This window comes from Schistocerca serialis, chromosome 3 (assembly GCF_023864345.2).
Source record: "Schistocerca serialis cubense isolate TAMUIC-IGC-003099 chromosome 3, iqSchSeri2.2, whole genome shotgun sequence".
In the NCBI taxonomy this organism is placed as follows: Eukaryota; Metazoa; Arthropoda; class Insecta; order Orthoptera; family Acrididae; genus Schistocerca; species Schistocerca serialis.
The window spans coordinates 856232121-856247883 of NC_064640.1; the positions used below are offsets into that span (position 1 = coordinate 856232121).

At 37.6% G+C, this 15763-nt stretch overlaps 1 protein-coding gene across 1 annotated transcript in view; it reads right to left on the minus strand.

Moving 5' to 3' along the window:
• Positions 1-15763, minus strand: part of LOC126469603 (unconventional myosin-Va-like) — a 225031-nt gene that overhangs the window by 59237 nt on the left and 150031 nt on the right. Inside the window, exons 4-6 of the mRNA XM_050096726.1 lie at positions 11283-11376; positions 10597-10815; positions 10144-10493 (exon numbers count right to left, since the gene is read on the minus strand). Of these exons, the coding sequence (XP_049952683.1) occupies positions 10144-10493; positions 10597-10815; positions 11283-11376 (663 nt within the window). The remainder of the gene's footprint in view (positions 1-10143; positions 10494-10596; positions 10816-11282; positions 11377-15763) is intronic.

A 15763-nucleotide genomic window follows, 5' to 3' on the forward strand; every position in this document is an offset into this window, starting at 1 on the left:
CCCCCTCCATCTGCTGCCGTGTGACATGTATAGTGCTGTTGGAAGTGAGTGTTCAGTGTTGTGCATCCCCTTTCAGTGTTGCGATCGGCCGCCATCCTGTCGCTATTTGTGTTTTTTTTATCTCGTACAGACAGAAACCAGACTGTTGCTGTGTTTTTTAGTTGTGCCTCTCTACTTGTGTGTCTTCATCCTCATTGTCACAGCAGTGTTTTTATATTTTAAATTCCGCAACTTACCCCCATTTTACAGTTTTTTTTTACAATGTCACCGTTTTATCACCTGATTTTCTTGTTTGTTTCTGTTCTTATTATGTTTTTTAACTTTTCTGGAGGCTGTAGATCAGCATTTTATGATGCTGCCAGCCCACACCTCCCTCTGGCGAGGGGGATTTGAAATCCAATAAAGAAGAAAGGCATTGGTCCAGTGACTGCTGTGTGTCTGGAGAAAATGATTCAGAAATTTGAAAAACAGGTTCTTTCGGTGTGCAACCTGGTAGAGGGAGGAAATGAATTGATTTGACATCAGTGGAAGCAGTGGCCACAGCAATTCAGAAGGAGATGAGTGGTGGTGGGCAAATGTGTAGTGCACGAAGAATTGCCTGAACACTGGACATACCAGTGAGCATGGTGCATAAAATCCTATGAAACATCCTTCTTTGCTATCCGTTCAAAATTACCCATGTGCATGAGTTGCTTCCTGTTGACCTGCCAGCAAGACAGACCTTTGCTTTAGAACTTCTTGCTAGGATGGAAATGGACATTATTGGCCGTGTAAAGTTTTGTGGACAAAGCCCACTTCCATCTGACAGCATATGTTAATACACAGAACTGTTGAATATGGACAACAGAAAATACACACGCAAATCAACCAGTACCACTTCATCCTGAAAAGGTCACTATGTGGTGTGGGTTTACAGCATCATTTATCATAGGAACATATTTTTTTGAAGAGACAGGTGCTTCCGGTCCTGTTACCTGCACCGTCACTGGTAAGCGCTATGAGTGTCTTTTGTGCAACCGTGTCATTCCAGCTCTCCAACCGTGTGAATGTGTGGATGGGATCATTTTTATGCAAGATGGTACACCTCCTTACATTGCAAATCCAGTTAAGAACTGCTGAAGCGCCATTTTGGAAATGTTAGAATTATCAGCCACCATTTCCCTACAGCCTGGCCATCCCAATCACCTGATCTTAATCTGTGTGAGTTCTGGCTGTGGGGCTATCTGAAAGACATGTTCAGCGTTCCCATTGCAAACTTAGCAGCATTGAAGGCACGCATTGTGCAACTCGTTCTGGACGTGACCCCGGAAACACTTTGATCAGTTGTGGAACACACTGTTTCTCGATTTCAACTTGTAGTGGAAAATGGTGGACAGCACATTGAACAGCTTTTGCGCCAGTCACATGGAAATTAATAATCTGATTTGATTTTGACTGATGCTTTTTATTCAGTTTTTGGCATTAGGACAATTAAAAATTGATGTGATTTATGCTTTTTATGTGGTTTTTGGCCTCAGGACAATTAAAATCTGATTTTTCCCACCTGATGTGATATGACCTTGCTGTGGTGGATGGGCTTACATAATTAACAGTATCAAACAAGTACACCCGTGCACACTGAGTAGTACAGTTTATTTAATGTCAAACATACCCCTGAGTCATTTTTGAATGATTCATTTGTCTTTTGTAGTTGACCACTATTAAATTATGATGACTACAGTGCCATCTATTGCTACAGTTTGTAACTATTTATTTCTTGATCTGCCATACGTTTTTCCCCTTCTCTGATAATATTCTGTTGCAATTTGATGTCAATCTGACCAGTGTTGTTATTTCTACAGAGGTTTGAAAGTTTAATTTTAATTATAATCACCCCATACATAATTAAAGCATGTTGTAAATGTGGCTTCATTAAATAATAGGCTAGATGGAAACTGTTAGATCTCACACTCAGGTCAGCTGGTGAGTGATCATTGCATCACTACCCACAGTGGGACATTAGGATGTGAAATTAATTTTTTTAATTTTTATTAATCAATTCCAATGAATGTTCAGTAAGTTCCTGTTTCTTGTTCTACATGAATCAACATTTCATCTACATGTGGACACCGTATTTGGTATGCAGAAGTACTTGGTATTGTATAGACTTGGGACTGTAAATGTTTTGTGCACATGTGGTAGAGGGCATACAGACTACCATAAGTACTTCTTATTTTTGCAGTACATATGTAAAATGAAAACAAATAACTGCTTGATTAGTAAATGTTAGGCAGCAGTTGTTTATAGTAAACTGTAGTGTCAACTCTCATATTTGGCAAGCCTTAACAAAGTTTCTTCAATCCCCAATTGCTCAAGCTTGGAAAAAAACTAACATTCATGATGTCATTGAAGTATTTCAATGTATTTTGAAGATATTGAAGTGCTGATCTAGCAATGCTTTCTTTGTTATCTTTACTTGCAGCTGAAGCATCTTTCATTGGTCAAATCATAAATAAAACCTGATATTGAGGCTTTATTTGGAGCAGTGTGCATTGTTAGATTTTTTGGTCATGAGGAAGTTATTACTTAATTTCTTGTGCCTTTCTGAAATATTGCCTTTCTATACTTTAGTCTTTCTCACTGTGCTAGCAGTGCACATCTGGGGTAATTTTTTCTCCTGTGAATTTTCTGCATATATTGCAACCTTTATAATCAAAGTAAATATTCTTATTGGGTTTTACAAACTGAATGAAGCAGCAACATATCAGTCTGACAGCATTTCTGAAATTTCGTGTATAGTAGTCCCAACTTCTGCAAATCCATGATATGTATGGATGGAAAAATGAAATGGGTCAAGCATAGAGTCCCTCTAGCAGAAACTGCTGATGAGAATATTGTGACATTGCTTCAGGTGTAAAAGATAGGTAAAAAATTCAACAATGGCTCTGTATTATGGGAAAGTATCTTTATAAAACACTGTAAGTGATGACATTGTGAAAAATACAAACTAATTTTTGAAAGCCTTGTCGCCAGTTTCGTAAAAGCCTCATCCCTACTGCTGTGGAGGCCAAGTTTATGAGTTTGTGAAGCAGCTTCTGGTGCAATACACCACTAAGAATATCTCGCTGCCACTATTGCAGAGCTATGCCCCAGGATCAGGTAACAGGATAAGAGCACAAAGGTTCTACAACACTCCAATAAATTAGTAACAAAGTCACACAAATGAGTTTAAAAGTTTACTTATCTTTGTGTCTAGTTTAATATTGAAGTCTGCAATACTGCATGTAATATAACACAAAAAGGACCTCAATGGCTAAGTGCAAATAATCATAGGTAAACTTCACAATACATAGCAAATGCAACTACAGCAACTGTCTGTTCACTTCTAAGAGTTCGCTAAATGACATTCCTTGTCTAAGTCAGCCCTGGAGGATAAACTATAGGCAAGCGGGCAAGAGCTGTTCTTCTATCTTCCAAGTAGGCCTCTGGTCATTGGCAGATTATGCTCGGCTAGCAATTGGCCAAGGTGAAGTTGATATCTTCATCCTCAGTGCTATCTGTGGTGCTGGTGGAGCTTACACAAGTGGCGAGTCTCTAAGGCACTGGAAGCAGTTTGCATCTTTGCACCTATGGTGCTTTTGCCCTGACTGTGTCTTGTTCAGATGACACAGCACCAATAAATAGACAGAATGGCAGCAGGTTATTAAAAGAGTGCTTGAGACTGCCTGAAGGCAAGTGCTGAAGAATCATCTACTTTAATTAATGTTTTATATGACAAGGAATGAAGAAGTTGAAGAGGGGGTGGAGTTTACTTTAGTTGTTCACTTACTGTTATTATTTTTTAGTACTGTTATGAGATAAATTGTGAATGTAATGATAAACTATGTGTAACTACTGAATATTGAAATATTTTGAGGTTAAGCAATACATATCTTTCATTTTATGTTTATACATATTTATAATGTGCTGTTAATAATACATAAGCAATTTACTTGCTAAATGTAGCTTTGTGCAGAACTTACAGCTTAAAAATGTGAAAATTGTCTTCATTAGAAAAACTTTAAAATGGGAATAATCATGTGACAATGATAGCTGTGAGTGACAATGGGTCAGTTTATAGCTGAGTGTAGAGTCCAAGTCCTTCAAGGATGGAGACTGGAACAACTTAATTATATCCTCCAGCACAGCTGACTTCCCACCTCTCCCAAAGGTGTATATCACCATGGGTTGGTGGTCTAAAAATTACCAACTAAGCTACAATTGTATATGAATTATAACATTTAACAGAGTACCCTGCTGCAGTATGGCATACAGGTTCCCCCAATCCCCTTCTCATCTCTCTTCTCCTTCCTTACTCACCCCATACATGAACAGCATCACATGCCATCAAGAGGATAGGCACACAACATGCCATCTGAGCTGTAATAGTAGCAGGTCTGCAGGGCAACAATTTCAATGCATTTGTGACATCAAAGTAAAAGAGACATTGGGTTGAAGTTTTATGAACTTTATTTGCAAAACGTTGTAGTTGGCATAGTTGATATCCCAGGTGGGACAACACTACAGGTTTTCTGCCTCATACTGGGGCATGAATGCATTGATTTTGACTGCGCAAATGCCTGTTTTTTAGGTGCTGTATAGAGGGCAGCATTTGTGCACACTGCAGAGCCTGGTTCACCCTGCATCAGTTTGTTATCAAACAGGAACATTCTTGTGTTTGTTACTGTGTGGAGCAGACAGGAAATAGAGCACTATTCTAGGCAGAAAAAGGCAGACATGTACAGTACATACACAGTGCCAAAATGGAAATGCTCATGCTGCCCAACATTTGTACACTCAGTGTTTTCCAAATCAATGAGTGCCATATCCATGCACATATATTGCCATACACAGATCTGTACAAGTGGCAGGTTCATTTGAAGTGTTTTCCACTGGTACATTCTTGTAACAGCACATGTGCATTTAAGGCCTACTTCGAAACCTGGTGTATTCATTTTGTGTTACAGGTGCAAAGGTCTGACAGATGCAGTCATCAACTCACAGTGCATACACAAGACCTTGAAGAGGAGACATTAACACTACTGGAAAATACACTATCAACAAGGTCATGGCATGTTGCATGGAAAATGGGTAGAAGCCATTTCACAATTTGGCATGTGTGGCATGAAGATGATTTTCATCCCTACTGCCCTGTGCAGGAAAATCAATTGCTGATAGTGCCTGTGCACGCTGTAAATGGTACAGATACAGCTGGTCCTCATGTAACACTCATCAGACAGTCATGTGGTCAACATTTAGTGTTGCAGCCACAGGTCTTGTATTGACACTAGGGTTGTCATCAACTGCAGGAAGAATTGCTGTCTCCCACTGCAGAGTCCTCATCCTTCTAGGCCTTCCTCGGTCATGAGTATTGGGCTTAAATGCCCCATGTTCCCTAAGTCAATGATCAGTGACTTCAAATGTTTCCCTGTCAGAGCACCTTCATTCTGGAAATCTCCCTCGCTACAAACATCGAGTGTGAGTGCCATTGCCACCAGCTGATCCATACATCAAATGGGCATCTGCCATCTCTGCATTTTTGTACACTGCCACTATATGAGCCAAGTCTCTGATTAACTGTACATAGTAACCCATGTGCCTGCAATGGTCATACTGGTCACTGTAACAGTTAATGTTACCTGTAAAGAAGCAATGACATATGTTGCATGGCAACAAGGACACATAAAACAAAACACTGGGAATGCACAACATAAAAAGACATCACCAAGTGTTCCATGATTCTAACATTCTGTCCTTGTTTGTTTACCATGATTAATGAGTTGGAGAAAATGAGTTGTAACAAGGAAACAAACCGTTTCTAGACTCATGTTCATACAACATAACTTCTTCTTCTACATGAGAGGAATGTGTCCTGCAATTTGTGCCATACATCTTTGTTACACCCTCTATATATAATTTCACCAAACAAGTAATGATAACAGTTCTTTTGGTGTAATACAATATATTCAGTGTCACAAAAGTATAATAAATTATTGTAAAGTTAAGGTTGATTTGTTACTGCTTAACTGATAAATCACAATGTTAGTAAGTACAAGTATGACCTGCTTCATCAGAATGCAGCTATAAGCCAAAACCAGTAATGTGTATACTGCCTAGTATGATTAGAACTCTCACTATTTAAAACCTTTTTTAAAAAGTTTAGAAGTATGCTGTTTGGATTATATTTAGTCGCAAACATGATTATGGGAGTACGAAGATATTATTTGTGATTAACAGTATTTTACTCATAGGCCATTTTCAGAGTGTAGTGCCTTTTTTCTATTAATTCCATCTGTACATCCTCTCAAACCACATAATGATGGCTGCTTTATATGCCTCCTGGCAAAATATTCCAGCCTATGCATTTCTTCACTTTCAGAGAAAAAAATTTATATATATATTAGTCCCAATATGGGCTTTAAGCCAACTATGCAGATTTTTTAACCTTAGAACACCTTATACAATACTTACAGTTTAGCTGCTGTGAAAGCAGGTGCACTATCATGATGAAACATGATCCCATATGTAAGTAAAGTTACCAATTTCACTACATCAATATTTATATTTCATTCTTCAAGATCTCAACATGTAGGGGAATATTTTTGAATAGAACAAGCATCATGATTCATCATCAGAGCACATCTGGTTTGCTAAACAATAACTGTTGCACAATATAGTCGTCAAATTGTCACTGGAAAGCAATACTTACAAACTCGATCAGAGCTTTGTTCATGGTCTAGTACAATAGTTTTAGATGGTCATTGACATCTATCTTTGATGGGCTCGTTTTCACATTTTAGACTGAAATTCTCCTTTGCACATTCCTTTGCTGTATTTCTTCTTACAAAATGTCTTGAGACTAAACATTTTAATTAACAATTTTTTACAAGAACACATACCATTTGAAAGACTGAAGTCATGTTTACACTTAAAAACAAGTGTCTAACTTTACATATCCCCTTAAATGGAAGTAAAAGTCTGACTACTCATTGGAACTCTTTATATAGTTTTTCTATGTGCAGCAGAAACTTCTCAAAGCCTGAACTTTTTTTATTACCATACTTTTCAGTTAAGCCCTCATTTATAAACAAATATGACATTATTGGATTCTACAATTATAATATTTCAGTAACAAGTTATTATTATTTAAATTAATTTCAGATTTGAGATGGGATTTTCCTGATTTTGTTGCTTTGTTTACATTATGAATTTTCCATGATTTTCATTTAATGACATGCTTTTCATGAAACCTATTAAATTTCCTTATTCTTGTACCAGAAATTTACACTCTGAGTAAAAAAACTGAGTCTAAACTACCACAAAAACATTCTTGACATTTTGCATATCTGCTTAATACTCATTACAGATGTGGTATATAGTGTAATAGAAAAGTGCAGTACTATACAAATAGCTATTTACAGTTTCTGTTTGTCTTCCTTTATTTCAGACTCATCAATAGGATAATAATTCCTTTTTTGGAAAGTATTATAGGCCTACTTACATACCTGCATAATAACATTCCTGAAACAAATTCTTCTATTAATTCCAAACCAAAAAAAAAATTCTAATAAATTCTTCTATGTGACCAATAGTATCACATAATATGAATACAAACATGTATCAGAAAGGCAATATAAAACCTTGTACTGAATACTTCATTAATTGAATTTGGCCTAACCCCCATGATACATTATACATGAAAACCTTTTGTTTTCTGCTTCTCCAAAATACTTCTGAGTAGCACAGCAAACTGTATTCCCCACCTCCAAGTAGCTTAGTAAAGTACACACTAGCATATCAAACTTCAGTTATTGCCTGACTAACTGTACTTGTACTAGCCACCCAAATGCATGGAATAAAGTGCACATGATTTTTTGCATGTACACTTTGCTTTTTTCATATTAGCTGATGAAGGTCCAGATATTTTACTGTCGGTTTGCCTCTCAGTAAATCACTACAACCACTTTTTGTAACCATTTGAAACATCTAAATTCTATTCTAAGCCACCAGAATTAAAGTTTTCATACAACTGTTTACAGATTACTTAGCCTTCTGTACACTTTAATTATCCAGTGTGATATTCACCAACTGTAAACTTTACTGAAACAACTCCTTGCAGTCCTTACATACAAACACTTAAGCACAGCCTTAGAGGTGGCTACCAATAGAAACTCTTGTGCACACATAATTGTAGGTATCCTCTTCAAATATTCCCCATATATGATACAGGTTCTTTAGAAAGGCCTGTTTCCAAAATGTCCAGACCACTGTGCATATTTAACAAATATCTGTAAGGGCTGAATTTATTGGACCAATGAAAGATTAGGGGCATGGAAATTAAATATGCCTCAAATGGTAAAAACAATCTCTCAAGGCACTGATGTGTCCTCAAACCCACTTTGAACAACATTCCCAATTGAGCTCCATGACTGAGAGGCTGTCACTACCATGTACAGTGACACAGCAAAAGCATGTCCACTCCTTGTTATAGTTACTCACTATTGAAATTTGCAATAGTACATTAGATGAGATATCATTAGTACAAGTCTTTCTCAAAAGTGAAACCTTTCCCAGATTTACAAGCAACCCTCCAAAAATTTTGAGTAAAAATTGTGTTACCCTACACAAATATGTTAGTATGAGGACTATCTTGAAAGTAACCTTCATGTTCATGTAGCATGTAGCATGAGAGACAGTACAAAGATTGTAGCAGTCAATACACTGACTAACAAATCATGTCAGTGTGCTTAAGATTGTGACAGTGAGAAAGCCACATAACTTCTCATTTGCCTACAGTTGCTATTCAAATTGGAAATTGCAACTAAAAATTCTGCCAAATGTGAAAACTAATTTATACTAGAAAATATATCTCAAATTAGTTGAGTAACAGACAGGCACAACATAATGGTTGTTAAAGATTTAAGTTTTCAGCCAAAAGCTTTCTTTGGATATAGAGAACACATACATGTCCACTGTCCCCAACTGCCTCAGATGGAGACTGTGTCCATGTGTGTGCAAGTTGTGCTTGTGTGAATGGGTGTGTGTTCTTTACTTCCAAAGAACGCCTTTTGGGAGAAAGTTTAATATTTAGCAGATTTTTATTTGTGCCTGTCTGCGACTCAGTGCCTCCTTGATGTGGTGAGTTGCAACCTATCCTTTTCATGATACTGTTGTTATTCCTTGCCAGACTTTCTGTTGTTCAATGTAGTTTACATTCATTCCAAAATTTTTGCTGTATAAGAATTGAAAGTGATGAGTGGAGGTGATGTGATTCAGCAGTAGTGTTTCTTTTAAAGTGTAAGGAGGAATGTTTATGATGATGATAGAAGTGGAAGTCCACCTGTAATCTGCAACAAACTGGCACAGAAAATTCATCAAAAGAATTTGTATGAACCTGCTTGATGACAATAGTTCCATTTCAGATAACTTTCTGCAGATTTCTCAGAGGGCTTTATACAAGATTGTGCCCACACAGTTGGGGCACCACAAGTTCTGTGCTTGTTGTATTCCAAAACTACTGCCTGAGAACCACAAAACTTAGCTGATAACTGCTTCTCTGAACTTAATTCTCCCCTAAGATCTGGAAAGTGTGGGGTAAGGTGAGTAAAGGGGTTGTTGATAGAGGGGGGGCGGCATTACCAGGAATTATTGGGGGATTTCACGAATGGGAAGCTACACAAGGCTAACAGTGCAGATGGAAGTGGCATTGGCAGTGACTATCTGAGCACCAAATGTTACTGTGGAGAGTTGATGAGTAAAGTAGTTAGTGACTTTAGTATAATGTGGTAGGCTGGATGTAATTGAGTGAAGGTGTTAATAAGCAAGAATGAAGATTTCCTCAGTAGAAACACAATAACAAAACATAATGGTATGTCACTGAAGGCTGGACTTATGGATCTTAGGAAGCAAGTAGGAACTGGTTTTCCCGGGGGTAGTAAAAGTGGGGTAGGAAACAGATTCCATAGAATATTTTTGAGAAGCATCTTGACTTCTGGGTTGAAGTCACTGCAGCATGCCTTACAGAGGTTAGTTACATGTTCTAGTGATACATTACTGAGACAAATTACTATCTGGGGTAAGTTGATTGTACGACAATTACAGAGTTGCAGTAAATATGAGACATACCTGGCAGATTTCTACAACAGTATCGGAAAGAACTTGTTTGTATTCAGAGAGATAAAAATTCCTTAGACACTGTTCATTCTGTCTGCGAGTATTTACAGTCTGGAATTTTCTGTCTCTACTATACTGTTTCAAATTATTCAGAAGTCTCACAGTATTTGTCAGCCACAAAACCATTGTATCTATATCATCATGTCTTTCCTTCATAACTTTCTTGATGGTGTTGACAGTTGCTGTAAGCAGTGACCATAGTTTCTCATCATCATTTGTATGGTCTGTGTGCCTAATGCACATGAACAGAATGTAGGCAGGCAGTTCTGGCAATAGTGTTACAGCAATACATGGCTTCAACTCTGCAATTATAACAATCAAAGATTAAGAAACAATGCAAGTAACTCAACACAGAAAAAGTATGAATGAACATCATTTTAAAAATGTACAGGTATGTGTACTGACCAAATATCAGATGCCAAACAATTTGTTGAACATCCTTCTTGTGAAATTCAAACATGCCTTGATAAACGCTCTCCTTCCTTTTTGGCACTCTCTTCTTTCTTGTCACTCTTTTCTTTATTGCCATATTTACATTATTCTTTTGATCTTGGCTCTTCACTAGAGCTTTCTGTGTTGCAGTTTCAACAGTTTCTGCTTTGTTATTTAATTTACTCGCCAACACTAAGAAAAAAAGTAATGTTCTTTCTGAAGGAACTGTTACACAGTCATCATCACTGCACCAAACACACACACCCACCCACCCACCCACCCACACACACACACACACACACACACACACACACACACACACACACACACACACACACACACACACATGAGGGAGGAGAGGGAGGGAAAGAGAGAGAGGGGGGAGAGAGGGAGGGGAAGAGAGTGGGTGAGGGAGGGGTGAGGGGGTGAGAGGGGGGGGTGAGAGAGGGGGGGGAGAGGGGTGAGAGGGGGTGAGAGAGGGGGAGAGAGAGGGGAGGAGGAGATATGTGTGTGTGTGTGTGTGTGTGTGTGTGTGTGTGTGTGTGTGTGTGTGTGTGTGTGTGTGTGTGTGTGTGTGTGAGAGAGAGAGAGAGAGAGAGAGAGAGAGAGAGAGAGAGAGAGAGAGAGAGAGAGAGAACTGTTCTCGAAAATTTACTTACAACATGCATCCTTCATTGCCTTTGTTTTTAATTTTAAATGGATCTTAAATTGCTGCACTTCCTCTTTGGCTAAATCTAGTTTTTCTTGGAGATCCTGTAATTTGTACGCACAAGAATTACCAACAATTAAGACAGACAAGCAAATAGTTTAACCTGAAATTTATTCTGCTGTTTGCAATGTTTTTGGTAAAAATCAGTATCTATCTAAATTTTCCCAAAGATACTAGTTCACTTCGTCATTGTTACAGTAGGTAACAAAGCTGCATTTGAATGCATTGACTTAAAAAAATGAAAAATTAAAAAAAACATATTAAAAATAATAAGAAGTGGGATTAATTACACAAATACCAAAGAAATGGTTGCACTACAATTTTTATAGATAGATAGATATTCAGCGATCACAGGCCTTGCAGACCACGTGCAGCTTCCACAAACTGCCTCCATTTCTTCCTGTTTTGTGCCCGGTTCCTCCAGGTGTGTTCAATTCCCAGGGCTGCTAGGTCCTTTGCCAGGTCGTCCATCCAGTGCTGCCTTGGTTGTCCAATGGGGTGTTTGCTTTCCCCGCTAGAGCCATCTTCACCTGTCTTCCATGTGGCATATGGGCTGTATGGCCCACTCATAGTATTCTTTTGCTCTTTATCTTCTGTAGGATAGTTAGTTGTCACATCAGAAGGTAGATTTCCTCATTTTTCCTCCTCCTCCATTCTCCATTATCTAAAACTGGTCCCCATGTCTTCCTCATTTATCTGTTTGCATATAATTACAACCCTGAGAGGTTTATAAAAAAAATTTCAGTGGTGATGATGACATGTGAAAAAGAACTTGGCATTTATCCCTGGGTAATATTGACATTTCACAATTATGATGGACATGTAGGATATCCGTTAAGTTCCATATCCTCTGTGGTGAAGGTATCATGAAAGGCAATTCATGTATTTGCCTCTGGGCTCACAATCTCTGGCTACATAATTTGGGACAATATAGTCATGAGATACACTCATAATAAACCTGTCAATGAAATCTTATACTTATGTCATAACAGATACATCCTTTGTACTCACTAGTCTACATATAATGGCTGAAGTTAAGCAAAACACGAGAAGCTAAGGGCTGCTTGCCAGCATTTTAAAACAGAGAATTCTTACTTGTAGGAGACATCAAACAGGTTAGGAACCCACAAAAGATTGTCACATCATTTTCAATCATACAGCCACATCAAGGAGCGTAAAATCTGTAACTCTGTACATAACAAGAGTAATCTGAGAGAAAGCATCCAACAAGTAAAATGCAGAAGGAATACCATAGTTTAACATTAGTGGCTTCACAAAATCTGTTCTTTATTGCACAATTAATATCATGTCTGTGGATAAGCAACAGATGCAAGATTCACAGGGTTTTTTTATGCTGAAACCAGTATAATGCATACCATATAAAAGAAATGAAGCAGATGGCACAATACTGGGTGAATCAATACTGTCTGCATACAGTAGCAATGAACAGCTAATTCATTAGCAAAAACTTTGTTGCAAAGGGGCAAATAATTGGACAGTATATGATGTAGCAATATTTTAAAATATGCAAATCAAAATGCATATAACTGGTCATAGCAAAAACCGGGTTTTCTCAGATAAGCTGCAGCTTGGCACAGAGTAAATGACAGCTGATTGCATCTTTGATCAATACCCAATATATTTACTTGTCTGCAACATATAGCATTGTAAATGTTATTCTATCAATCAGTACTGTTCATAATCAAGCTATAGTTAACAAAAAGTTTTATAAAATATACACCTTCCAGTATCTTTGTGTGAGAAATGAAATCATTATTGTTAAAAAACTATATATTTTATTTCAGCATTTCATGTCTGTATGAAGAATATTTCTCCTGAAGTCACTTTTGACCTAGTAGAAAATGTACCGGTAATCCAATAACTGATAAAGTCACAAAACATTTTACAAAATAGTCACGAAAATTATTTCAGGACCAGTTTCTGTCAGTTCTACTCATATCACTAACATAGGAATGGGTGTGAAAGTTTATTACCTGGACTCATCATGAGACTGGGTGAATGTGCAATGTAATTTCCCAACGTATGATACATTATTTCCTGGCCACCCATGCTTGCTAGCCCTGTCTGTTGTATTAGTTACCTTGGTTAATTTCTGGCTGTTTGGGGAAGGGGATTTTTGTTTGGCATCAGCATGATGGGCCAGTATTTCCTAACCCTACTAAGCATTTTCTGAAATATGTTGCAGAAAAAGTTCTAAAAGCCCTACTTTAGCAGCAAAATATAGAAGCTATGTGAACATGAACAGGAAATGACCAATAAAGTTGTCTGCTTTTGCTCCTGATTCAGACTGGTTGGAAGGCTGAAGACCACAAAATCTAGGAGTCTGCTGGTAGTCCTCACAAGTGTATGTGGTGTTGTGTGCTGCCTGGAGTGCACGTGATATTTTTGTAGTGTGTTTCAGAAGGTGGGAGTAGGTGATCATTCATGATCAACCAAGTTATTCTTGTAGTAGAGAAAACAGAGATTCTGAAAGTACATACCCTGCAAGGGCATTGATTTTGGGTTGAACTTTTCAGGGTTCTAAGCAAGTGTTGCTTTTAAGTAGAAATGGATTTGCTATGTAGGCAGAGCCATTACATCACATTGCAGAGCCAGTAGCTACTTGGACAGTAATGTTTTAGTCAGTGAAGTGGACTTAGCAAGGTTCAGTAGACAGTGATGAATTATATTTGTTTCCCTGGAAATTTGGGTGTAATGGCTCTGTGTGATGCTTTCCCTATTGGCTTTGAATAGTATTCTTGTTTTGTTGTTGTGTCTATTATCAGTCACAGTCGCTGGTAACCAGTTAGAGGTGGTGCATTAAAATAATATTGGTGAATATATTCCAGTCACAAGGCCAGATCTCAGAATCTTTCTTGAAAGAAGTTAGGTACAGGACTTTTAATTAATAACTTTGTGGTATTGAGAACTATAATTTTGCCTTGTCGATCAAAGCAAGTCTGGCAACCTTTATTTCAACTGACTGAATAGAGTGCTCACTACAGAGAAGTAACCTGAGTCCACCAATCGATGCGTCCAATTAGATCACTGGAGCAGAACATCACAGAATTTGTCTTGTATATGCTGCTTGTGGTCAAGAGTGGGTACATTCTGGCTGCAGCCAAAAGTGGGACTTCACATGAGGCCACAGAAGCTCTCACATACAGACAAAAGCAATGTTTCAAACCCAATACAACATGTTCCCTGAGTCATGATGTATGTTACTCCCTCCTGTTATCAAAGATTCTGTCCTGAGGGTAACTGTTGTTTTAGTGATATATTGGAACTTAATAACTGCAACAAAATAGAATAAAAACTATCAAGCACTAAGAAAAACATACAATGGTTGATAGAGAAAGAGATATTGTGTAGTATGCAAATATTAATTTGATAAAGTGAAAATAGAATTTCCACAGACAATACATACATGAAGTATGGGACAGTGAAATATTAAGCCTGGAGATGAGATAAGTTTCAATTATAGATGTAAATGGATCCAGGAAAGGAACTAATTTCATTTAACAAACACAGGAATTTAAGATAATTCTCATTTATTGTTTCATCTCAGTTGCACACTTTTTAATTATCTAATTAAGAAATTGTGCAGCCGAGATGGAGCAATAAATGAGAATTATCTTAAATATATATACAGTTGCTCAATCTCTTAAGACTATTTTTAGAGGTTTCCCATAGTATTGGTAATTACAGGAAGCTAGTGCATAGGTGCTCACACAGAGGATGCCAGTTTTAGTAGTGATGATGGAAGAAATTCTCATCACCAGAATTTGGTAAACCAGGGGATGAAGCAGAGTTAAAAGGGCTGTCAGAGAGAGATAGAGGAGATGAGAAGTGGGCTACATCTCTATATTGTGAAACTAATTGCAAGTAACACTCTGAGGTGTCCATCAATTAAACAGGAGTGTTAAGCTTGATGACCCCATCCTTGGCTGTCATTTGAGAAATGAGGTATGTGTACTTTCCTAATTATCACACTCATTTGAAGCAATAGAAAATAGGACAGGGTACAAAATCAGATGGATCAACTTAGTAATCAAGTTTCATAGCTCAAAAATGGGTTGTCAGATGGGTTAGAAAGTGTGAATGAAGAAATTTTATAAAATGAGTTTGGTGCTAATCACAAACCAGAATGTGAGGGTAGTGGGAATTTTGATATAGTATGTACTAATTATTTCTTCTCTTGGTCAGAAAACAGTGTTGTTGATGTATGTAAATCAGATGGTGACTGTATTGGATCTGAGCTTGTTATATTTTTTATGTAGATGTGAATGAGAGCTGTGAAATAACTGATGTTGGTAAGTCTGAGACTGGTGGCTTATTGCAAATTAATGTAGGTGAGGTAAGTGTCTTTGATGGAGATGAGACCTGTATTGTTAGTGATGTTGTTGATGAGATAATTTTGGAGGAATATGA